This window comes from Labrus bergylta, chromosome 8 (assembly GCF_963930695.1).
Source record: "Labrus bergylta chromosome 8, fLabBer1.1, whole genome shotgun sequence".
NCBI lineage: Eukaryota > Metazoa > Chordata > Actinopteri > Labriformes > Labridae > Labrus > Labrus bergylta.
In genome coordinates this window covers 20319093-20344893 of record NC_089202.1, presented here as the reverse complement: position 1 = coordinate 20344893, position 25801 = coordinate 20319093, and the positions used below count along the sequence as shown (strand labels likewise).

General features: G+C 39.7%; 1 protein-coding gene across 5 annotated transcripts; it reads right to left on the bottom strand.

Moving 5' to 3' along the window:
* Nucleotides 1–300: 300 nt before the first annotated feature.
* On the bottom strand, nucleotides 301–19746 carry fli1rs (Fli-1 proto-oncogene, ETS transcription factor-related sequence). 5 transcript variants are annotated; one of them, XM_020644496.3, is made up of 10 exons: nucleotides 19587–19746; nucleotides 11935–12140; nucleotides 10865–11034; nucleotides 8051–8254; nucleotides 6667–6756; nucleotides 5119–5187; nucleotides 4400–4462; nucleotides 2139–2186; nucleotides 1807–1893; nucleotides 301–1348 (listed from the first exon to the last, which is right to left on the bottom strand). In XM_020644496.3, the coding sequence occupies exons 1-10, from the start codon at nucleotides 19602–19604 to the stop codon at nucleotides 825–827; spliced, it is 1479 nt and encodes a 492-aa protein (XP_020500152.1). In that variant the 5' UTR covers nucleotides 19605–19746; the 3' UTR covers nucleotides 301–824. The 5 variants fall into 5 exon arrangements, with proteins under 5 accessions (XP_020500152.1, XP_020500153.1, XP_020500154.1 ...); XM_020644497.3 differs by lacking the exon at nucleotides 19587–19746 and adding an exon at nucleotides 18889–19427; XM_020644498.3 differs by lacking the exon at nucleotides 19587–19746 and adding an exon at nucleotides 19010–19427.
* Nucleotides 19747–25801: the final 6055 nt, after the last annotated feature.

Here is a 25801-nt window from a genome sequence, read left to right as displayed (position 1 = left end):
GTGTACTCAAACAGGCCGTTTGGAGATGTTCCCTTCATGACATCACAAAGGGCAGTAACCCCTCCCCCAGGTGGGTGACACTCCCACAGCTAGGTGTTTGTTCTGCCCTCTGAGTCTGCTTTGCAATCCCCTTCCAGAGAGGGGGCGTGATCAGACACAGCTCATTTGCATTTAAAGCTACAGACACAGAAACCTGAAACTCTTAAATACTGAATTATATCTTTTAGAAAATGCAAACATGTAAACCCTTTATGAGCCAAGGTTTTCTTCAGAATGTGTGAATGATGAAGGTCACAGGAGTCCATTTTCAGATACAAGAATCATTTATTAGATTTACATCATGAGTAAATGTAATATTGCTACACAACAGTCATTATGTACAATTTCTCTTTTACAAATGTCAGGTCATTAATGTGGTAACTAAAGTTTCGACCCTTAAAGTGAAAAGAATAGTTACAAAACCGTTATTCTACGTATACACTAAAGGTTATGACTTTGGACTTTACAGGTTCTATTAAACAAGATACTTACAAGAAAAAAAAAACACTTGGTTTCATAACATTTGAATAATTGTTAATACAGTGTGTCACGAGTATTTTCGAGACCTTCATCTCGAATATACATTTTTTTTTAATGAAGAATGTGGAAGAAAAAAACACATCATAATGTCTTCTGAAAACAGACCATAGCGTCATATCACCTTCAGTTCAGACGGGGTTCAGCTGGGTTCAGCTCAGGTACGTCCTGGATGAAGTGTGCTCTGCTTTTCTGCCACATTTTAGTTTCTCTCCTTTTGTGTGGTTCCTGTGTGAAATGTGTGGTCCTCAGTAGTATGTGCTCAGGTGGGAGTGAGAGGCCGGGTGTCTGGTCATGGCTGACCCGGGATAAATGGGGCTGCTAGGTGAGTTCCAGTAAGTCGACGGAGGGGCGAAAAAGTTTCCGGGGGAGACGGGCATAGGTGCAGGATGACCGCCCATGAAGTTCATTTTGGGCTGGTGGCTGTGGTAAGGCTGGACGTACGACATATCAGTCTGATACTTAACAATCCCCCCCTCTGCTCCGTGATTCTGGTGTGTCTGCGAGATGCCATGGAAGTCAAATTTGTAGGCGTAGCGCTTGCCGTGCACCTTAGTCATGATGTTTTTGTCGTAGTAGTAGCGCAGAGCTCGGCTCAGCTTGTCATAGTTCATGTTGGGCTTGCTCTTGCGCTCTCCCCAGCGCTTGGCCACCTCGTCCGGGTCGGTCATCTTGAACTCGCCATTGTTCCCCTCCCAGGTGATGATGCTGGAGTTGTTGCTGTCTGACAGGAGTTCCAGCAGAAACTGCCACAGCTGGATCTGCCCGGAACCTGTTGGAGGGGCGGGAGGGAATGAGTAGGGAGAGTTAATTAATCTTGAGTAAGTCTTCAGTGTTTTGTAAATTAAATAACATGTGCCCTCCACCTTAACTACTATGGTAAGAAAAAAACTAAATTGTTTAAAATCGTCCTGCGTCTCTATGTGAGATCCAACAGCAGCTCTGGGATGCTATTGGATGCTCCGCTCTGAAATCATACCCCCACGGTTTGGGACATGTAATCATCTGTATGTCAATATGAAGCCATGAGATCCAGGGTTTCATTCAAAAGAAAGCTTTTCAATTGATTCCAGGACCCTGGACAGCTCCTCTGTTTCATAATGAATGACTTGTTTCCTGATGGTTTTTATAACACATCTAACATCTCATTCAGCAAATTCTTTTCCACCAAATGTGACCTTTTCACTGTTTGGCTTGGACGAAGCGACAGACATCAGGGCACAAACCTACCCACAGGCCTGTGAGCGCTGGGGTCAGGCAGCTTGTATGGACTTTGTTTGCTTGTTCGGTTCTTGGATGAGCTGAGGGCTTGGCCTTCTGTGAGGAAACAGCAGGGCAAACAGTCATTTTTGGTGATAGGGAAGCCAAATTTTGTCGCAGTGTAAGCGTGATGCAATTCTGCTGACGCAACAGATGTTGCTTGATGTTGACATCATTTTGGAAAGTAAGTGTGTGAGTGCCAGCCCTTGCTTGCTTTTCTCTCATGTTGCCAAAGCAGACAGTGTAAAGGCCTCATTTGTATCATCCTTATTGGTTTATCTGACGGTTGTTTAGATTCTTACCTGGGTTGGCTAGTCGACTGCTAATGGACCCTAATGTCTGGTATGGATCTGTAGGGGAGAAAAAAATGTTATTTTCACATTGGTCTAAAAGGATCTAGCTATATATCTTTATGGAGAGCGAGCAGTCAATGACATGTGGGGAAAGGAGCCACAGGTGGGATTCAAACCTGGGCTACCCGCTTTTAGGACAACTGCTTCTGGTCATGGAGCTCGCAAACTAACCGCTAGACCAACAACGCCCCACTTTATCTGTCTTTTGAGAAATTGTTTGCAAATTTCACCTGCATTTCAGCTGACAGTCTTTGGAAATTAAATACAATTTAAATGATAAGTATATGTCTCTTGTTCAAGGAGCAAGCACAGATTCTGATTGGTCTGGTGTTTGCTTATCAACCGTCATAACTGCTTGTTTGACCAGACAGAGCTTTGTAGAAAGCATAAAGATGAGATTCATGTGCGATCTATTAGATTCAAGTTACCCTGAAAAGGACTCAATTACCCAAGAACCCCTGACCTTTCCTATAGCACCACTGTCAGGTTGACATTTGTGGTCCAGTGATGTACGCTGTACGTCGCTAAGTGAATTGTAGAGCAGTGTGAAGTATTGCAACAATGTTTGGACATGGCTTTTCATGCAATGTGCTTCAGACATTCTTGTTTCTTTCAGGAAGGATTGTAAACTCTTTGGTGATCAAATGCTTTTCCTTAGAGTCCATCAAAGTTTCACCTTGTCAATAAATGTCTGAATAGCCCCAAATCATCCTCCTCATCCGTAGAGCTTATCTACATCAAATAACATTCAAAACATTAATCCTGCATTACATCAGTAAGTAAGAATGGTGCTTTCCACTTGATCTCGGAAAATGGAAAATTCAAGTTGCCCGTCTGATACGGCATCAACAACGCTCGCTTAAGTACGAATTCTGATTTGGAAACTCTGAGAACCTTCAGTCGCCACCAGAGTTGAAATCCAACATGGCTAGCACGTGCATCAACTGTAACGTTTAAGCTGTAACTGCGTTTATTGATAAGTTAGTCTTGTTTTTGTGTAATAAAATCAATCACACCGAAAGCATCGTGAGAGTTCTTTCTGTGGACATGTTGTCGTGTCATTTTCACGTTCAAACTGTAACGTAATGTGTTGTCATCTCCTTGTATTAGCCAACAAAACAAAGGTACTCCTGTAGGCGTCCATGTTGCTTGTCTGACTTGTTACCAACTCACAACTGTAACGCGGTTAACTCTGGTGTTACGTCATTCCCAGCTAGGAGATCCAAGTCTCCATAAAATGCAGCTTGAAAAAGAATTCCAGTTGCATGGCTGTAAACTCGTAGTTTCTTTATGTTTCTCCTAGGCTAAAAGCTGTGTTGTGGGAAGAATGTGGTGATATGATGTGTCAACAATGTGAAAGAAATATGACTTTAAGGAGCTCTGTTATAGTATGAAATACACCGTCATCAGCTAGTGTTGAAGTACTCGATCGGTCATGGTCTCAAGAACATTTTATAAAGGTCTCGTCATGTAATCGCAAGCATTTTGACTCGGCCTTGTCTCTATCTGCGTGGACTCCAGATCTTAAATCAGTGCGGTCAAGACCACCACTGATAGGCTTCTTTCTCGTGTTATTACTGTGAGAAGGAAAACGCCCCCTTCTAAAAGAACAAATAACTTCAATTCATTTGTAGTTTAATATTTAATTAAGTGATATGTCCCCTGCTCACAAGATGATTAATTTTCAGTTATATTTATGCTCTTGGTCATGGCTTTGACTTGGTCTGATACCTATACGTCTTGGTCTTGGGTATATCTTGGTCTTGACTACAACACTATCATTAGCATAAAATATAAAACTTAAGTAATTGAAAGTTAAGTTTCTAATGCAGGCTGAACAGTGGCATCTTTGTATTATTACAGTCTTAGCATTTAGCATAGTAGCACTCCTTTATTCTAGTCTGGGCAAAGATTACAACACATGCCTATATCGGTAAATAAATAATAAACATCTTTGCGTGTAAACTAGCTATGTTGTTTCTAGATTACATACAGTATCACAGAACTATAACCACACTCAGGTTTATCAATATTTTGTTACAGTGACTCTTAAACAAAAGGGAAGAAAACATTATGATCTCACCTGAAATTTCAAATAAACTCCAGAGCTTGAATATTTTTTTCCACTTTGATGTGAGTTTGAATGACCTGCTTCAAGGTCTACAAGATGTGGTGGATATAAAAGTGTTTGGCATTTGTGGTCTTCCTACCTTGCATAATTCTTGGAGCCGGCTCTGTAACTCTGGTGCTGTGTTGGTGCTCCATGGAGGGGCCTTCAATTAAAAGAAGAAAACACTTGTCTGAAATAGGTTTGGTTTTTAAGGAAGGGAATGGCATTGACATGAGAAAATAAAAATCGTCCCCGTTTTTCTTAATTAGCGAGACACTGGTACCTTAAAATCCCAACAGAATCTCTCATTTAGACCACTCAAAGTAGCAAGTATTCCCAGACTGTTTAGTTTAACCCACTTTTATTTTGGTTTGTGCTTGAAACATGGGGAGATTTTCGAGTCTTTATAGAACTTGGATGGTCTTGTTTAGTTTCTCGACTTTGTGCAGGCAATTTGGATCTTTGCACTTCAGACGCAAACCCCTCTCTGATCTGTCAGGATCATCTGTGCCGATAACGGAAGCTTCACTGATATAATGTGATGCATCTGAAATGCATTCAGGCCGGCTACTGGATGACCAAAAAGACAATAAGGCAACTTATAGAGAAACATAAGCACCTAATAACTCGTAATTCTGAGATAAATATCTGGTTAGTTCAGAAAATAGAAATCATGTGAATGTAATACGCTTCCATAGATCTTCAGCTGTGTCCTTATTTTTAATCCACAAATATTACATTTCTATGCCAATCCAGCAATAATTCATGCATGCAAAATTCATGGTAGTAGCTGGTTTATTTTAGTTTTTGTTGTCGTACCTTTTTGCACTGCGGTCATGGTTGTTGCCGGCCAGCTGTTCCTGCGGCTGATCTCATCGAAATTGCTCTCTGCAGACACACAGATAAAGAAACTAGGATGAGACGAGACATTGACGGGCACATTGCACCAAAAGTCTTTGAAGTGGACAGTTCAGACATAACGGAAAGGAAGTCTGTAAATGGTGACCAAGACAATAAGAGTTTGGAGGTCTGAAGATGACCCACAGTTTTTTTTTGTTGCGAGCGGTCTTTTGTTCAGGCCACCCCTGTCGCCATAAGATTGTGAATTGTGTCCCAGGAGCGGGACCCGTACCCCTCCATTTCCTCTGCTGGTGCAGCTGTTTCCTGTCTGAAACTGGCTGTTGAGTTTTGGACTCGTCGACGTTTAGTCAACTGAGGTCTGTTTTGTGCCAAGGAACCTTTTTAGACTCTTGAAACTATGTTACACAGTTTCTGAAAATCTCTCTACTCCATTTTCTTAAATACTTAAATCATTCAAGTTGTTTTCTGTTATCTGATGGTTTTAAGATCATGACCCTGAGCTTTTATTCACACCCATTAACATTCAGACACAACTGAACAATATGACTAAAGGGACTAAACAAAAAGTGAAGAAAAGTAACTGTCAAAATTATTTTTATGTCTTGTATTTAGGCCAAACTGAGGGAAAACATTTTTGTAGCTGGTTGCTGAAGTAGTTGTGACTATATTTTTATAAAGTTAAGCACTTTAATCTAGAGATGTTTGGAGGCAAATAATTTACAAGTAGGTTTAAAGGAAATTTAATTCTGCTGAAAGACCAGTCTAAAGGTAAGATTTAAAATGGTCTGCTGGTCAACAATTCATTTATTTTGCTGAGAGTGGTTCATGTTAGCAGCCTTTGATCCTCCCTGCAGGTTTACATCCACATGCCTCAGCTAAATGTGGTTTCAGTTGCTCAGGTCGGTGTGCTAGATTAATCTAACAGGGCATATATACATTTTTATCTTAAATTTTTAGATCAGAATACTGCCAAACTTAGCTGCTCACCAAGATGCTATCGGTTCACTGTGCTTATTTACATCCATAAGGCTATGCTAAATGTGGTTTCAGTTTACTCAGGTCGGTGTGCTAACAAGATGCTATCGGTTCACTGTGCTTGTTTACATCTGGGTTGTAGAGCGGGGAGAGCAGGCCCATTATCCGGAGCTACAACCAGTCTAGGGCTACAGCCCTGGCTAGTGGCAAATGGCTGTGTGGCAGTTTGAGCATAACATTTGACCTGCATCCATAGATTACATAATCATATTAATAATTAGCTTTAATCCTGATTAGTGAACAGAGTTTTGTAACTTCACATGCTGATGCATAACTGATGCACACCAACTTGAAACCTGTGAGACAAAGTAAGGACAATAATAAAATACAAAACAATACACGATTTCTTTCAAAATGAATTAAAATGGTTCAGATTTTAGATTTTTAATAATTTGTTATATCTTAATAAGAATAAGCAGATTAATAAAATAGGTTTCTTGGCCTTTTATTGAAAGGAGTGGATGATCTCACCTGCTTTCACCTGTAGTCTGGGCTGAGGTGGGGGTGGCGGTGGCGGTGTGTTGTTAGTGGGAGTTGTTGGGTATGAAAATGTTGGGCTACCTGAAGCAAAGACAAATAAACAACAATATTACATTCTCTTAAGATGGTTACAACAGAAGTACGTCATACAGCGAAGAATTCGAGTTGTTTTCTAATTAAAGAAAGACATCACAGATATCCAAAAAGAAGAGAAGGAGGCAGCTTGTGATGATGCTGCAGCGCCAGATCACATATTCAGGAAGTTGTTGTCATAATGTGAGATTGAGCTAATTTAAAAAAAATACAACTACCAGATCATCGTGCAAACAGTACGGCAGGATGTTTATGTTTCTAATTTTACACCCTCTAGTAGTGTCTTCAGTAATTATGAATGGAGCAAAGGCAAATTAATGACTCTAACTCCTGTGTGAGTAAAAGTAAAATATTGACTTATAAGTTACATTATACTTAGCACTACATCCACATTACATACTTCACATATCAAAAATGATGACGTTAATTATTTAAACCCAATTATAATCTTTTTTTAAACTGGATTTTATTTTTTAAATGAGGACCTGTCGCCTGCCGTCATATATGATAGTAGAAACAATTGATATATTTGGTTTTATTGGTTGGGGGACTTTTGTTTTAGACTTTGAACCTGATGACTGTCTTCTTTCAATGCATTTAAAGTAAATGATTGATCAGTCACAAAATGATGTAATGTAGCAAACGATACCATTGTGTACTGAAATGCTGTAAACCTGTGTGAGCCACATAGCATAATTAGCTCTCTTCAGGAAGCATTGTCAGCTAACAACATGCCAAGCTTAAATAGTTTTAATGAGTGCCTGAGATTGATTCCGGTCCATACACATGTCCTCGAGTTACAAAATTCAAGGGCAAATATGTTTTGGGGGTTGCAGTTCGTTTTTTTTTTTTCCAACAATCAATTATTTGTTTGCAAAATAGATTGACCATCTATTCTAATGTATAGAAGATAGACTAAATGACCATCATATTTCTTCCTCTCAAATCACCAATGGTTTGAGATTTTCCTGGATTAACTCACAGTATTTGTGACTGATCATCATTAATGTACAAGTTGGCTTGTCCAATCGTTTCAACAAATAAAATCTCACTTTTTAAAAAGCCCAGAACAATATTGTCCCCCTTTTTTGCTCAGGTTACTTCCTGTTTCTTAAAGGGTGATCATTTTTAATGTCATATGTTTGTCTGGTCCTTTTGGTGATACCCATTTCATATCAAAGAACAACAACAAGCTTTCACATTGTCAGAACTAAACACTGTTCTCATCCGGAGAGAGAGAGAGAGAGGGAGAGAGAGATGTCAGACGTGAGGCGAGCCTTACTCTGCCGGAGGTAACCGAGGTGTGAGAGCAGGATGTCTGCATTGTATGCCGACGTGAGACGCATCATGTCGTCCTTGGTCATCTTGCACAGCGCCTTGCCGTCCAGCGTGTGGAAGAGGATGACGTCCACCTCCTCCAGAACGTACTCCTTGATGGCCCAGTCCAACCACTGCCGCACGTGGTCCTGTGTCCACACCTCAGGGTCTGACATTACAAGCATGAAAATGTTAAAAGCCAGTTACACTATGAAACAACACACTTATTCCTTTCTTTTTTTTAATCCATGTTACTTTTTTTTACACACAAACTAGACGTTTAATTTACTCAAGGTGCAGTCTGATTTGAAAGGAGTCACAAACAGGAAGCCGTAGAAGTTCAAAATGTATCATTGTAGGAGCTTTTTCGTCTATTGTTATTTTAGATTTGATTGTCTTTTTGTAAACACCAGGGGGCAGTGGGCACCTTACAAATCACTAAGGCTGATGGTAACCATTTAAAGGTTGCAGGTGTGTCACTGCGCGGTGATGCACCAGGAAGGGAAACCGTTTTTTCTCTTACCAGATCAATGAGATGCAGCATGAAATGTTTGTTCGTTTGTTTGATCTGAATTAAATTTAGAGTGATTCATGACTGGACATTGGCCTTCTTATTGCCTTTGTATGAACCAGCTGGAACGGAGAATCGGCGGCCGTTTGTTATCCGTAAGCATTTTTGTAATAACACTTTTTGTTCTCTTAGCATATAGCCACGAAAACAGCTTGATCTTCTTTGGGGGGGGCTTTTGCAGAACTGCAGAAGAGTTGAAACGTCTTCCGGATCTTTAACCAAGTCCAGTTGCCTTTGGATCTAGCTTCAAATAGTACGAAACTATACCTCTAGTATTTTTCAGAGCGGTAAACTCCTTTTTTGTAAACTGACATCACTGGGAACTTTTCCTGAAGCTTCGAGCTGCCAGTAATATTAGTCTGTTAGCTTGAGTGTCCGCACCCTCAGCTCCTGATTGTCCTTGGTTTACACATGAAACAGTGATGTAACATCCAGGTATTATTGAGCCGGTGACTCTTGTCAGATTCCTCAGATTCCTACGCATCTGTCTGAAGTAATGTGTGAAAAGGGAGCCCTCCACCGACTGACTCACTGAAACATGCACAGCAACAGGGTACGAAATGTGCAAGACGGAGAACACTGAATTTGTAACATGGCTGGTTTTAGAGTGATGATCAGTCCAGTCAGTTATCTGAGTCTAAACTGTGACCACTCTCAAAGTAATGACACATTGCTGTTGCTTCTCAAAGTTGTCTGTCAGTGATTTTCCTCTAAAACCAAAAAAGGGAAAACTACTGTCCTAACTGTTCGGCTGTAGAAAAAGTTAAATTGCTCTGAGTCTTTCAGGATGATCATGAAAAAGGAGGTCTGCTTGAAATACTCACTAATGTGTATCAATGCACAGCTAACAAATAGTCCCCATTAAATGTGTGTATGAGGGATTGAGAGGGCCGGTATTAATTCAAATCAAGGAGAATGCCGCCTGCTAAAACAGCACGGCTCATTGATTGGGTGAAAATAGTTTTGTAAACCATTGGAGGAAAGATTCACTGATTATCAGGCTCTATTGAAGATCATTATTTGTTGGATCATTATTTCAGAGAATCTGGGGGGTTGTCCGTTTATTCTAATAAGTAACCTCACTGTTTCAGCCACTGAAATCATCGCTGTCAAATAAAGTGGTTTCATTTGTAGACACAGGAAGTAGGATGACTAAAAATTAAAATGTTGACAGCCACTTTCCACACATCTCTAGCTTTTAACAGGCTTGAAGTGTTTGAAGTAACCATTTATAGTTCACACAAACTAAATCCTGATCTTATTCCTCTCCAGACAACCAGAACCCTGCTGCTGTTTTAACAGTTGTTTTGTAGAGTCAGTACTTTACTACTAGAAGAGCGGTTGGATCTGACATGAGCTTCGTCTGACTCAGTTCATGATATTGCACAAGGCCTGTGTGCAACCAGCCCAGATGGCTGTCTTTTGTCGCGTGTTCAGGTGCTGAGTAACTCGATGGAGTATATTTTTATTATTTTAATGTTATGATGTTTGATCGTTTATATTTTTGTGGGTGTTGGTTTTTGTGTATGATATAGTGGTTGGTCATAGTGAGTAGGTAAGAAGGTAGGTGAGCTTGGTCAGCATATTTCTGGTTCATTTGTTTTATTGACAGCTCGTGCTTCTTTAGCCTTTTTCACACAAATACACCAGAATATGTGAGGCAGGCGGCCCCTCCAATCTTCTGACTTGGGTGTTCACGCGAGGGATGTTCGTTGCTCGCAGAGAATATTCCTGAATATTTCCTGCTGCGTTCTCACATCAACTCGCCCTGACTTCACACGGTCATTTTACTAGGAGGGTGGCAGGGAAAGGCTGTGGTCCTCCAGGTGAGCGGCCCGGGTTCGAATCCGGCCTCTGGCTCCTTTCCCGCATGTCATTCCCCTGATTTCTGACCCTATCCACTGTCCTATCTCTACCATAAAGGCACGAAAAGCCCAGAAATAAATCTTCAATAAAAAAAAAACATGCAGCTCACCCCAAAAATGTAGGATTGTGTGGGGCATTATTGATCACTGAGATTATTTTTGATGAGTAGTTTGTGTACGTCCTCAAGGGTTGATCATCTTTTTTGTTAATAAATGTGTAAATGTAATTTTTAAGCTCGTCAGACTTTTATTTCTCAACTTATTTGTTCTGTGAAGTTGCTACAGCAATAGAAGGTTTTTTCAGGGTGAGATTTTTTTTGTTGTTGTTTTGTTTTTAGCTCACCTGCAGGCACGATGACCCTCTTCTCCTCTGTGGTGGTGCTGCTGGGTGGGGTGTTGGTCTGGGGGCTGACTCGGGGCTCCGGGTACGTTGCCTGGTAGGACATGGGAGCTGCGTCGTTGCTCATGTGTCGGGAGCGTTTGGTGACGCTGCAGTCCACAGGGGACGCACGGCTTGAACAGAGAGGAAAGAGCTTTAAGTCGAGGCTAGACGGGAGTCAACATCTCAAAGCTTAGAAATGTCATTCACTATCAGTACAGGTTTCTTAATCTAGCTTGTTGTATCTATATGCCATTATATCATTGATTTCACAGTTTGAACTAGAGATGCAAGTTTGTTACTTGTTGCAGAGTTTGCTAATATCTGACAGTCAGTTTTTCTGAATCTTAACTCTGACCACTCTCATAGTAATGACACATCACTGTTGCTTCTCCAAGTTGTCTGTCAGTGATTTTCCTCTAAAAACTAAAAAAAAGGGAAATCTACTTTCCTCACTTTTTTCGGCTGTAGACAAAGTTAAATAGCTACCACCGGGGGGCAAGCGTAGAAACTTTTCCTGAGCTATTAAAGGAGCTTGATCAAATGTTTCCGATACCTTTTCCAATGTGAAACTTTAACAAGCCCATAAAATACATTTTACAAGACTAAAACTCAAATTGACAACATACCACTTTTTAACTTTAACAATTGATTTAAATGGTGTCACGCTTTTTCATCGTGAAGTCAAACTATTAAAACATACAACTGAGATTGGCTGGTACATAGTACAAGTATGAGGATGCGGGATAATTGTAAAAATACGAGTTTTACTTGAGATTTTCTCCAACAAAGTTTAGAAAGTATGTTTTTTTTCTTCGCCAACAATGACAATGTGATTCCTTGTTTCCAGAACTGAAACCTTGACACTTCTAAGTGTTGAAACAACAAAGGACAAAGGCTTGCGTCTTGTAGTAGGTCGGTAAACAAACATATTTAGGATCTGGAAAATCCCCAGCTGCTGACCTGGATTGTGAGAATTTTACATTCAGATAATCCGGGAACCTGCGCTCCCCTGTGGCCCGTTCCTGACTCACCTGGTTCCATTGACGTGTTCGCCTCTTTTCCCAGAGTTTTGCGTCGCTGACCCCACCCACTCCGGCTCGGCGGGCTCGGGACTATGCTTGGACGTCTGGCTGAAGCCCCCTGGCGACGTCATCTCCGTTTTCATGTGCATGGCGGGGGCTGTGGTGTATGCAGGCTCGAATATAGGCTGATCCTCACTCACCACTGCAAGCGCTTCCTGTTAAACAGAGTCACAGCGGTCAGTGTTGGTCATTAACGTACCGGGTCACAACCTGTGGAAACTGTTTTTTTATTTCTACACCGAGACTAAAGATGCTTTAGTGAATGAAAACAAAAGTCAGACTTTTATAAACCTTTAAATTTGATGAAGTGGAACAACAGATGGAACAAGATCTCAATTTTACTTACAAAAGAAATGGAAAATATACTTTTTTATTGATCTCGGTTGTGAATTTAAAAAAAAATCATATTCCACAGGATTTCCTAAAAAAGGAGAAAACCATGTCTCCCTTATCAAAGCTGCTTAAAATATCCACTACATAATAAAAAAAAAACATTAATATCAAGCCATATTTTTTACTTATCGTGTTTAAAGATCAGAAACTTCTCAGTTGAGGAGGAGGATTTCTGTGAATCTGATATTGTGTGCAGAATATTCAGATATCATTTTATATTAACTCCACCACGCGTTTCTTTCTTCTTCTGATGCATGCTTTGCCGTCAAAAAAAACATTTTGGTACATTTTATACTCTTTATTTCAGGTATTATTGGATGCCCTAGCTTCTTTTTTACCCCGTCTACAGTCAAGTCTTCAAACTAGCATTTACTCAGAGGCCGCTTTACTGCAGAATGTGAGGATTGTTTTCAACATGTAACCCTCTCAAAAATTCATAGTTTTGTTATTTATTTCTCAGAATCAAATGCAAAGTATGTTTTTTTTTTTTTAAAGCAGAAACTTTCTGGTTGTGTCGATTTCTGGCGACCCCTGCTGACACAGCTGGATAAGTCATCTGTTTGCTGTTCACGTGTGAGTCATGTGTTCTGATCGTATCCTTCATTTAAAAAATATCTAATATGAAAATCACAATGAATCATTATTAGTATAAAAAATCTAAAGAAGGCCATCTCTGCAGCAGCGGTGAGAGATTTATTCTGTATGATAGTTAAATGGTAAAAAGCTCCTTTGTGATGATCTAGTCTTCATTTGAAGGTCATGTATGGAGGCTTCAGTATTAATCTGTCTGTTTAATAACCAGTTTAAAACTCCTCTGAGGAGCTTTAAAGTTAATTTATATTGATTACAGTTTTTTGGTCCGTTAAATCAAAAGGAGATAAAAGAGTTTATCAAACCACTTAGAGAAATACTTAACAGTGAAGTTACAAGTTAACTTTTCACAAATATTGTGAATACATTCAAGAGGCTGTGCAATCTTGAGGAGCATCAGTCACCTCAACCACACGTCTATTTTGTCGTTAGAATTGGGGTTGCAGAGTGGGGGAGGGGGGTGGTAGCTCAAGGTGTAGTCTAATCAAGATGTAGGTCTGTCTTCCTGTGTTCAGCACCTACAGCGATGCCTCAAAAGCAGCCTGAGATGGCCTCCTCATCCCGCACACTTAGGAGTTGAAAAAGCAGCGGACCTGTTGTCCTGTCTGCTGCTCAAATTAAGTGTGTGCGTGTGCGGTCGCAGCAGTCCGAGTGCGTGTTTGTTTAGAGGAGTTGAGCATTGTCTTTGGGCCTCGCACGTCACTGGCGTGCTTTTTCAGTGGCCTACAGGAAACCTGGCCGCCATGTGCAGAGGAACCTTTTGGCACAGGCCAAAGGAGAGGAAACGGTGGAGGAGGGGGCGCAGTGTAAAAATATGGGTCATTTTAAAGCTGGAAAACAAGCCTGTGGTCAGAGGAGGAGGAGGAGGAGGGGGGGTCAGGTTGACTGGACAACCAGAAGAGTGCAGCCTTGATTGAAGTGCCGCCTTCGCATTGTGTTTTTCCTCTCAATTGTTGTCCGAGCATTGTAAACCACATCTTAATGCATGCCACACAGTTTGGCATTTCCTGCCGGCTGCAGACAAACTCGGACAGAAGTCAGAAGGAGTGGGCTTGATTTCAGCAGCCTAACACCTTTGCTTTAAAGGATGTTATGATGTACCAGATAGATTCCCTCTTTCTTTTTTTTAACCACTTTTATTTTCATTTATTTATTTAACCAGGAAAAACTTCTTGAAATTAAAGAGTGTGTTCTGGCCAAGACGGGCAGCAACACAACCGACAGAGTGTCTGACAAACAACGAGCAGCCAAACATACAAATACAACAAAGTCTAAAAACTAAACAGCAAAACAGATGTGTCATGCTCTAAGTCATTTAACACCTCTCAGAATCATCCAATGAGAGCGGCTCATTAAGTTTCAGTTCTTTGTGTAATTCGTTACAGGGAGCAGCAACCTGAAACGCCTTTTCCCCACGTCAGTTCTGACTTTTGGAACAGACCACAAGAAAAAAAATTATGTTTTAGCTGTAACGATTAATCAATAAAGTACCTCGTTGTGAGCCATTTACTTCATTGCTAACAATTTTTATGTTTTTCACATTCATCATCTCTCAGATAAAACGATAAAAGTTCTACGATTCGCATGATTATTATTTATTTTTTTACTTGATTCCTTTTACTGAATATCTCTGAGCGACAATTTTTCCCCATTTTATGACAATGAGACAATGTGGAAGTGCCACAGGCGCAGTTCGTCAAGTGTTCAATAGAGGCTGGCTGCAAAAGTGGGTAAGTCCCATTTTTACAGCAGAAATAAACAAGTTTACAGCCTTGTTTAAAAAAATTCTTCATGCTAACTTCAAAGAGAAAAATGCTAACCTTTAGTCAAATACCAGCCATTTTGGCATACAAGTATTCTTAAATGAGGCCTTACTGCGACCGGTAAAAATGCCAGCCGTTTTGACATTTGCAAGCCTTTAAATAGTTTTACTTGACACTAGTCCTTGTTTTTTTTTTCTTCCTTCAGCTAATTTGTTTTTTTGTCACTTGTGTTGGTTTGTCCTCTTTCCCCCAGTCTTCCTCTCACACACTCGCGGCACCTTCAGAGGCCTTCTTCTCTGTGCAGAAGTGAAACAAGGTGCCAGAGACCCAGAGGAGAATAAAACAGCTGCAGAAAGCAAATTCTCAGGAGAGCAAATAGTAGTCAATATTTTTGCTAAATGGTTAAAGTTGATTTTTTTTTTTTTTAGCTGTTGAACAATCAAACTGATAATGCTGTTGTGACCGGTGGCCACACATCACACTCAGTTTTGTACAGAGAGTACATTTTGTGACAGGCTCATGCTTTCACAACCACAAACACACACTCCCGCTCTTTCTTAACCTTCCTCTCTCTCTCTCTCTCTCTCTCTCTCTCTCTCTCCTTCTCTCTCTCTCTCTCTCTCTCTCTCTCTGCACACTGATACAAATATACTTAAATGTGGCCTGACCGCTAATACCACAACTGACTTCCTGTTCTGTTGCTCAGTAACTTGCTTCTCAACTTAAAAAAAAAAAACATGACCTTCTTCAGGCTGAGCGTACCTTGTGCATCGATGTCCTAAAATTTACACGGGTTGTGTTTGATTCGACAGTAAACATTTTCTTTTTCTTTCTGCGAGAGCACAAACATGAAGTCCTGAACGGAAACTTTTTTTTTTTTTTTTTTTACTTGGCTTCATGTCAGCAGCTTTACAGGTTGCATCATGCAGCCTTGCCCAAAACCAAGAACTTGTAGCATGATCAGAGTGTTTACAGCATGCACACTTTTTACACGAACACTTACATTCTGAATAAATATTAAAAAGCATTGTGTTTGATAGTTATTCCCTAATCTACTCTGCAGTTTGAAAGCAGCTCCAATCATATTTTTCTACTTTTTTAAAGTATTATTTTTATCCTGCCTGAAGTGTTATGTGGTAATCTTGTTATGAATCAAACCTGCAGGGTGTTGGTACTTTTAAGACTCAGGGCTCTCGTTCTTTTTATTCCAGAGACACCAGAAACATCTTGTCTTCTGCTGTAACATCTGTTTTTATACTTACTGGGCGGTGCAGTCTCAGATCTTTACTTATTTTAAATCAATTAATCATTAAAACATTTATTTTAAGTTGTTTTCTGTAGGGATATTGCTATTACTATTGCTTCTCATCATTGACTGAGATTATTTTTTATATTCAATCGATTCATCTTTAAACTAAAAAAAAAAAAAGTGTCATCAAAATAATGCCCAAAATAACGTCTTCAAACCGTTTCTTTCCTCCAACCAAAGGATTAAAATCCCCAAACACGCTTTGTTTACTGTGAGTAAGGACAAGAAACAAGCAGATGTTGGACATTTCGGCAACAAATGAATAAATGATCAGAAGTGTTGGTGAGTCATTCCTTACGATTGAGTAATATAGATTAATTGATAAATTGATCCAGCTTTAGTTGACTTCCTTGAAACCATTTTGGTATCAATCAGTGTGAGCAAGGACGGTTTTAAGGGATTCTTTTAATGACGGTTTACCTGTCTGTGGTTTTCTTGCTTTATTGTCTGTGTAGTTTCTCAGTCATCCAGGTCATGGTAAATAAGAAGCTTGACCCAAAAGCACCTAGACTGGTTGAAAATCTTGAAGACGTTTCACATCTCCTCCGAAAGACTTCTGAACTATCTGGTGGATGGAGCTAGAACTGTGAGCCTCTGCTCTCTAGCTCCGTCCACCTGATGGTTTAGAACTGTAGAAGCTTTTCAGAGGAGATGGGAAAGGTCTTAAAGATCTTCAACCAAGTCCACTTTCCTTTGGGTCAAGCTTCTAATTATTGCTTTATTGTCTGGTCTGTTAAACATCAGAAAGCAAAGTATAACAGTTGCAGTGAACAAACATCCATAGATTAAATTGATGTATGTTGCATGTTATTTTTTCACCAAATAGGTCCATATGAAAAATAGTCAACTCTGATATAAATCAAACTAAACAGCCATTTATTTTGTTCAAGAACCTTTTGCATGTTTTTTTTTTTATCTTGGAAAAAAAGTATCTAAAATGACTCAATGTGTCATCATCGTATTAACCCGTCAGCTCTGAGGGAAACACTAAACCAGTGGCTCCTCACATAATCACAGAAAGCATCCACAAAACATTTTCTTTATTTTCGTCTTATCTTTGCTTTGAATTTATTTTAGTATTTAGATTTTTTTTTTGTCCTGTAAAAATGGTTTGTATTAACAAAGAGGGAGGTGGAAAACTATGTGGTGTTGCAATATTTTGGTTTTCTGCTTCGTTTAAAGGGGTCACAAGCCAAACAGATTTGGAACCGCTGCAAAAATCAAAAACCAAGGATGTGGTAAACTCAAACTTTCAATCCTGCACCAGTTATTTTGACTTAAGTCTTTAATTTGAAGGCCTTTTACGAAGTTTTTAGACACTTCAATAATTAATTTGTTCACTTTTAAGAAGCTGCATGGTGGTGACATAATCCACAGTAAGAAATAATTTCATTCTGACTTTATTCCCCTCCTGAGCGCATGGAGAAATACTTTTAATGACTGATATCTGACTTTAAAAGCAGCAGCAGTCACGTGTGATTTCTTGACGATAATGCTTTGTTTGAAATAAGAAACTTAGTGATTTGTGTCGTTCTCCAGTGTGTGTTTCTTGAAATTAAAAATATAAAGCTATTTCTGAGACCTGTGTATGGCTATAACCCAACAACTTAAACATACTTTGATCATATATCAATGTTGCCTTCTGACCAGGTTATAGGTTGGACATTGATGTGCTTTAATAACACAAAGTGTAGTCCAAAGTGTAGTCCACAGTATCAGGCCACAGATCAAGTTGTGCAAAGACTCTGTACTCTCGCCCTGCGTGTCTGAGGCAAGTGTCAGAAAGCAGAAGTAAGAGTTAAGCTGATTTTGCAAAGGCCTGAGCAGCTGCACTTTCTGCTACGCAAACATCGATTGCGGTTTTCACAGCACCCGGGCCTCTGCTGCAGGCCGCAAACACAGAGCAGGACCCGGGTCTCCTGCACCTCCCTGCCTGTGTGAGCGGACACTTGAAGGGTTAAAACAATGCGAAGGCTCACTTTGTCCACTCTGTTTTTTTTCTGCAGGGGCTTTGTTGCGTTTTCTACTTTTTTTCTTTTTTTTTTTTTTCGAGTTGGGGAGCGGAAATGTGTGCGGAAAGTCTGAGGTCTGAGACAGGAAGCCTGCAGAGTTCAGATAACGACACCTGACAAGTGCTGCTCCCGTTTGCAGCAATAAATTAGACTTAAAATAACCTCAAACACACAATCTGCTGCCACACACTATAAGACAATCACAAGGAACATATCTGCACAATAATTAAAATAATAATAATCACGTTGTTTACGATTCGTTATCAGTAAACAACAAAAGACAAGAATATAAAATATGAATGCACTTTTTAACTGGCATATTTGATTAATCAAGTTGCAGGATATCCTCCATATCCTGCGCTGGCCCTTTAATTACTCTCATTGTATGTCCTAACGAAAATAAAAGTTAATCAAATGGGTTAAACATCCAAAATGCATCCTCGTATAGGTCTACATTTGGTTTCTTAGAAACGAATCAAAAGAGGAACGACAGAAAAAAGGCCTATTTGTTGTTTTTAACCGACTAACCTCCCTTTTTTTCTTTATTTTTCATGTTTGATTAAGTTGATTTGGTTATTTTCTTTTTACACAAATCTATTCGCATGTAGCATGACATTAGTTTCTTCAGAAGGCTGCGATGTTTAAAGTTGCAGCATTGACAATAAAAGCTTACAGGCCAATGTTGCATTGCAGACGCACATTCGTTTTATAAAAAATAATTTGTAGGCCTACTGGTCATTTATGGCTCCAGTGCATCAGATAAAACGCGTTGATTTTCTGTCGTTGAGGCTTTGATACTTGTTTAGGATTGATTTAGTGAAAAACTTACTCTTACCGTAAATTCCTGGCATGAAGGCCTTTTTTATTCTGAGTGTTTTAGACGGGAGATGATTTCACAAATTGCCGTCAGACGAAGAAAAGCAGGTGAAGATGCAAAAGTATGCAATTTGAAATACCAGTTATGATGGAAATGACTCCTCTTGCTGTTTTAAAAAAAAAAAGGTTCAAACTGTGTCCAAGTGGGTCCATGGCGCCTTCAGGGACACCTGCCGCGTACGCACCAATTAAATCCCTTCATTAACTTAAGCTACTCTCCGTCAAAAAAACAGAAGGAAGAAATCCGAAAGCCGTTTGGTAATGTTGGGTAGATAATCTCTTCGTGCGTTATTTTTGTTGTTGTTTTCGGTTCTGTTTATTCAGAAGGACGAACTCGAATAAAAGCAGCAATTATGTTTAAAAAAAAAGAAAACGGACCGCGAGCGTGTGGAAATCCTCTCGCGCGTGCAAGTGGCCACCAATTAGTGTTTTTATCTGAGTGTAAAGATGTAGCGGTTAGTTGTGTTATTATAGAGCCGACATACAACCACGAACGGGAAGGAAGAGGAAATTTTGTACAAGAAGGAAAGAGTGGGGAGCTCGCATCACCGCCTCGCCTCTCTCACTCAGCAGCAGTTTGTGTTGTTGGTGTGGGTGGCTGCCTGTCCTTTCATTTTCCCCCTCCAGTAGCACCTTTAAAACGGATCAAACACGTACCTTTATCGTACAGTCCATTGCAGCAGCCTCGCGCTCTTTGTCATTGAGTCGTTTTGGGTAAATCTTTCAGATAATTGAGCCGTAAAACCTCACTTCAATGCATACAGGGGTGCATCGGCTCTATGGCGCAAACCATTGCAGTTACAATTTTTTTTTGCTCACAGACCATAACCGGATGGCAAGTCTCTCTCTCTCTCTCTCTCTCTCTCTCTCTCTCTCTCTCTCTCTCTCTCACTCACTCTCTCACTCTAAATTGGGAAGTGAAGTCACACAGAAAGCACTGAAACTGCTTCTCATGAAACCGACAATTTCTGCCTTAAGAAGAAAAAAACAAAAAGAGCTCTTAGGCTCTTATTTATGTGTATGAGCTTTATGTCTAAACCCTTATTAGAATATTGGAAGACATAACATGGGGAGCAGGTGCATCTAAACTCCCATGTTACTCATTCACACCAAATCTCCAGCATTAAAAAGAAAGAGGCAACTTATTACCAATTGTTCCTAAAGGGGCTGACCAAAAATAGCTTTTGTGGTTTATAAACGGAAATGTATTTTTTTAGAATGTGTCTTTTTGTAGACTTTACACTATTTTAATGTCAGGCTTTTTGAGGGGAGTAGAGTGGGGCGATTGTCAAAGTCTGTTGGTGCCCAACTAGCGTTCATCGACATGTTATGACACCAACAAAAAAAGCAAAATGTAAGAATATTTTTTATTTCCAAAATGTCCTATTAAGTATCATTTTCAAAATAAAATGATGACGAACATTTAAAAACCTATAATTTCAAAATATAGAAAGTTAGAATAATAAAAACCAGAACAAAAAGCTTCAATCTTCAAGTCAATTTGAAGTCAAATACCTTTGATACTGAAAAAGAGCCAGTATCCACATAAGTACATCACATATAGAACAATATGTTGTAATTAGCCTTAAATTATAAAAGCAATGTCATTTGCTTTTATATGTAATCATTATCTACCACAATAGAGAAACTGATTTTGGACTGATTAGCTTTGTCGATTGGCACACACTGTGGGGTGAGGTGGGGGGGATCTTTGATAAGCATTATTCACTTTAAGGAGTTTAGCTGACAGGTAATTTAACAGTTTGTCATGAGGCTTAAAACGATTCAGTTTCAGCCTGTCGTTAGGTTGACTGAAAGTCGGGTTGAGACAGCATTTCCAGCATGGCGGCCCCCATGGATTGGACTCCAAAAGCCCCCTGCAGGAACAGACGTTGGACGTCACTCAGGCTTTGTCCATTATTATTTACAGTCTATGGTTAGGAGGCCATAATCAGATAGGCAGACATTCCTAGCTAACATTGCTTAAAGTAAGTTATTTAAGCTTGTAACGTGAAATCATCAAACGTTAAAGTTAGCTAGTAAGTAGTTTAATGCTAACGTTAGCTTCTGTCTCTTGTTTGGTATTTATAAGTTGTAAAATATGCTGTTTTATCTGGACCTGTCTCCTTCTAAATTGCTCCATTAATAGACCATTTTTGTGTTTGTACACAGTGATTTGGTAAATGGTGAATGGACTTGAGCTTGTAAAGCTCTTTTCTAGTCTTCTGACCGCTCAAAGCGCTTTTACACCGCGGGTCACACCTTCCCGTTCACACTTTCACACTTTCACACTGATGGCTGAGGAGACATCGGACATGTGGATGCAGGAGCTGGGGATCAAATCCCAGACCTTCTGATTGAGAGACGACTGACTTTACCAACTGAGCCGCAGCCGCCCCACATGTTTCTGTGGACAGAGCCCAACTGTTGGCAGAAAGTTAGCTAGCAGTATCTTGCTGTCAGTTCACATCAGAAAGTTATGGACCATCTGGATGCCTTCTACAATTACTTTAATTGTTTGGCTGCGGAAGACGACATGCCTCACAGTGAGAAGCTGACCCTTAGAAATGGGGTGAGGTCTCCTGACCTGTACTTACTGTCTGGTCATTGGGTCAACAATCATACTGAAAAGGCCAAAGTTACAGTGATTGGACATCTTTGTGTACCTTGTGGAGAAACCCAGCATCCATGCTAAATCTCATGAAGCATACAGGTTTTTGCGGTTCTGTCCAGGACGCTAAAGACTGAGATACGACGGATGGTTCTTGTGTACAAAGGCCGACGTACTGTCTAGTCAGCAGCAAGGCCATAAATGCAACTATGCAAGATGTTGTATTGACTTCTGCATTTTGCTACAAAGGGTGTCTTAGCTGACAGTATTCTATAGAAATAGAGATCATACATTTTCACTTTCTCTTGACATTTCCTCTCATATCAGGGATCTGTCCAGCTTCTCTCTGTTACTTGCCGCTTGTTTCAACAGTTTTTTCTCCCACACGATGCATGTTCAACTGCCGAGAGGTAATCATGACATCACTCATCAAACGTTGTATTCTAACACTAGTAGTGTTTGAGCCATGCTCTTCACTTTCATTGTAGGCAACCAGCTACATGAGGTTGATTTGAGGTGTTTTTTATTTGTGATGTGGACGGTGTATACGTTCAACAGATTTTGAAAAGCTTTATTGAGCACATTGTTAGATTTGAGGCATGTTACTGTAAGATCTTGGATCATTAATCATCTCTGATCTCTTGCCGGCAAATTAAGGAGGTCACCAAATGCATCCCAGGCTCCTTGAGTTTTGTTTGAAGGAAGGTGAACGTCTTTGTTATCCACTGATCGTTTCTGTTCTTTCTTGTAGCCCTGTCCAGATTGAAGATTTGAGCATTTTTTTTAATGGCAAACCATGAAATCCGGCCTGATGCAACTATGTGAGAATTAAAACAGGTTTTGTTTCCTTTGTTAATATTCTTGTTCAGAGCAGCCTTTAAAAAATCCCTTTTATTATTAGGAGGGTAATGATACACCAGTAATCAATTCAATTCAATTCAAATTCAATTCAAAAAACTTTATTTGTCTCCGGGGGGCAATTCAAAGGCACACAGAGCAGTAAATTAACAACAGTGCAAGTAAACAAAACATTTTAACCTAAATATAAAGTGTCAATTTAAATACAACTTAAAACTTGAAAAACCATGGAAAACAATATATCTAAAGAAAAAATAAACAGTAGAAAAACGTAATAAATGCTAAATAAACGCTAAATAACTGCTCTGTGAGCCGGCCAGTCTTCCGCACGAGCAGCGACCCAGAACCGGAACCGGTATGGATACACAAATACATTAAATGATCAACAGTTCAGTTTCATTGATACAAAGAAAACAAAATTGGATTCTGTAGTGGTGTCTTGAACATACTCGGACAGATACATCTACAAAACAATGTATATTTGGTACACTTTATATTAGAAGATAATACATTGTTTTTTATTTGAAATACAGCGAACGCCCCATCCAAGGCCAGGCAGCCGTGGTTCAAACCTGACCCGTGGCTCCCTTTGCCGCATTTTAATCCCCACTCTCTCTGGCCCTGATTCCTGACTCTATCCACTGCCCTATCTCTACAATAAAAGCATAAAAAAAAGCCCAAAAGTAAATCTTAAAAAAAAAAGCACAAACTTAATTCTATCACTCTTTAAATCTATCATTTTTATTTGTTTAACGCCAGGTTGTAACATCTCAAGACACAAAAAGGTTAGGTCTCGTGTGTATTAGTATTGTTATTATCGTCATTATTAGTAGTAGTGTCAATCCACCATGGGCAAGCTTTTGGCCACTGTGTCAATAAATGCAACATAAACATTAATGCAGCAGTATTACATGTGATAGTAAAACAATGAAAAGAACCAATTATGAAAAAGTAATTATTGATACTGTATGTATGCCAGGACTGCCCATGGCTGGGCCTCCGAAAGGCCAAGTGAATGGGCTTTCCTTAGTCATTTCATAATATCAACTTGTGAACATTGGATCAGTAGCCTTCTGATCAGCTTTTAGAGGTGTTTGAATTAAAGTTAGTTAAAGGTCGTGGCATGGCTATACACCGTTTGACATGAATGATCTGAGAATTCAGTTTAATGGGCTCCACACACAACATTACAGAAAAATGGGTTTAGGGTTTAAAGGGGGTTTACATTTTGAAACAGGCAACAAGCAACAGAATGTGCGTGTTTTTGGTTTAATAAGTAATGAGTTAGTGTACATTAAGGTTTGATTGCTGACATTTAGGATCGACTGTGTCTTGCACACCTCCCCTCAGTACTGTTTTTTAATTAAACATTTTTTACTCTCGTGTCATGCTTGCCCCGTCTACTCAAATCCCTTATCTGTGTAGTCGGTTCTGATCCCAGGTGGTTCCTGATGGCTCTCTGCAGACGCTCGTTAATCACCTCGTGTTGTGTAACTTTATCCCGGTTGTGTCCTTGTCTTGAGGTGGGGTTCCCAATCACGACTCCCGTCTCCCCCGGACGCGCACGATTTCACCCTGCCTCACTTTTCCAGATGGAGTTGGCCCTCAGTGTGTGTGTGTGTGCGTGTGTGTGCGTGTGTGTGTGGGTGTGTGTGTTTGTGTATAGCCTGTGTGTGTGTGTATGTGTCACGCAGGAGAATAGCAGAGATGTTTGTTTATACAAGGCCCTGGGCTCGGCCTTATCTGCTGCAGCCACTCACGCCGTGATTTCGGACTTTCTTCAGTGAGCACTTTGAGTGTGTGTGTGTGTGTCTTGGTGTTTGTGTGTGTGTGTTTTACAGGCCATTGTTTTGTCGAATGGTCTCTAAAGATACAGAGTTTTTTTTTCTTCTTCCCACCTCATTAAAACCCGACTGCTGTGATTTCAAAAAAAGCCTCCACTTCATCCCCACGACCCCACCCATGCAGACCGCCGCTCAGTTATTTAGTCCCGCCTGTCAGACAATCAGCTTGAAATAAACTCGGGAGAGATTAAAAATGCACATGCTAATTGTTGCGTCTCGTTTTAAAATAAAATATGCTTTACGTTTTCCTCTGTTAGGATTCTCCATATTTTATCTTCAAGATCTTTAAGGACGAATATTTCATAACTTCATTAGCATTTTTGTGGGTAAAGGATATTCATTAAAAAGTGCCTCCCTTCTTATCAGTATTAGACAATTAACATTAACTTCCAAACAATCCATATTGGAAAGCTTTTAAGAAAGTTATTACGCATTTCAGCCAACTGCCTTCCATGTAGACTATTACATGGGTAGCATGCTGTTTTTATTTTGTAATATTTTATATATAGCCTATAATTAGGGAGCCCAGTTTTATGCAATAAACTTTTCCAGGGCTGTATTTCCGAATATTTTTATTTATTATCTCGTTTTGTGTAGCCTATGGAAATAGTGATAGGAAGAAATGACCAGACTTTAAATGTTTTGCTTATTCCGACCAACAGTTTGATGTTTGCTTGAGGACTATGACACTAATTTATTATCACCATTTTTATATGTTTTGATCGGTTAACCAATAAGTCCTTTCACTGACACGTATAGGCCTGTTAATAAATTCAAAGCTGATCAGAATAATGATGGGTTTAGTTTTATATTTTACGACAGTCACATAGTCGTGCTTTTTAGAACAAGACTTTGTCTGTAGCCTACTCAATAGGCTATATATGAGTTTGTAATGCCTCAGTTAAGGTTTAACCTTAAAGCATATATAGCCTTTATTTTTATTTATTTTTCATAATAGGGCACATTTGCCCGCATTCTTCTTCTTTAGCCCTACGTTTGTTCTTGATAAATACTCTTATTGACGATGATTGTACAGTGTATTTCTCCACAAGGCTGCACAACTAAAGTAACATAATTAAGGCCTACCTTAATTATGCCTCAAAACCTAAAAAATAGGCTACTATAACCTATGGGCTGTAGTTTCATGATCAGTCATGGATATACATTTACTCATATTTGACACTTTTTTGAGTGATTTAGCGTCACTTCTTCTTATCGTGAAAATGAGACCTTTATAAATTGTAAGGGAGGAGAGCCATATCGCTGCTCTAATTAGGAAACCTTTTAGGCCCTTAATTAGGGTATTCTACTTTTAGTCGCCTATAGGCTGTTAGATATTTTATTGGTGTATTTCTGCACTTTGACACTTTCACATCCTCAGCAAAGTAAACTAAGTTCTTCCAACACTGGTAATCGATTAACACTCGTCGTGATAGTTTGCCGGAGGATTTACGGCATGTGAGTCTTTCATGAATGACTCTTTTGCCTCTTGCTGTTAGGGAGGGCAATGTGTGACGTCACGCTCCAACAGCGCTGGTCACGACGCTACGCGGGAGGGG

Coding starts and splice junctions, on each gene's coding strand:
- fli1rs (XM_020644496.3), bottom strand. Junction 1,894..2,138: donor CAGTCGACTAGCCAACCCAG/GTAAGAATCTAA, acceptor GTTTCCTCACAG/AAGGCCAAGCCCTCAGCTCA. Junction 1,349..1,806: donor CAGCGCTCACAGGCCTGTGG/GTAGGTTTGTGC, acceptor CCCCTCCAACAG/GTTCCGGGCAGATCCAGCTG.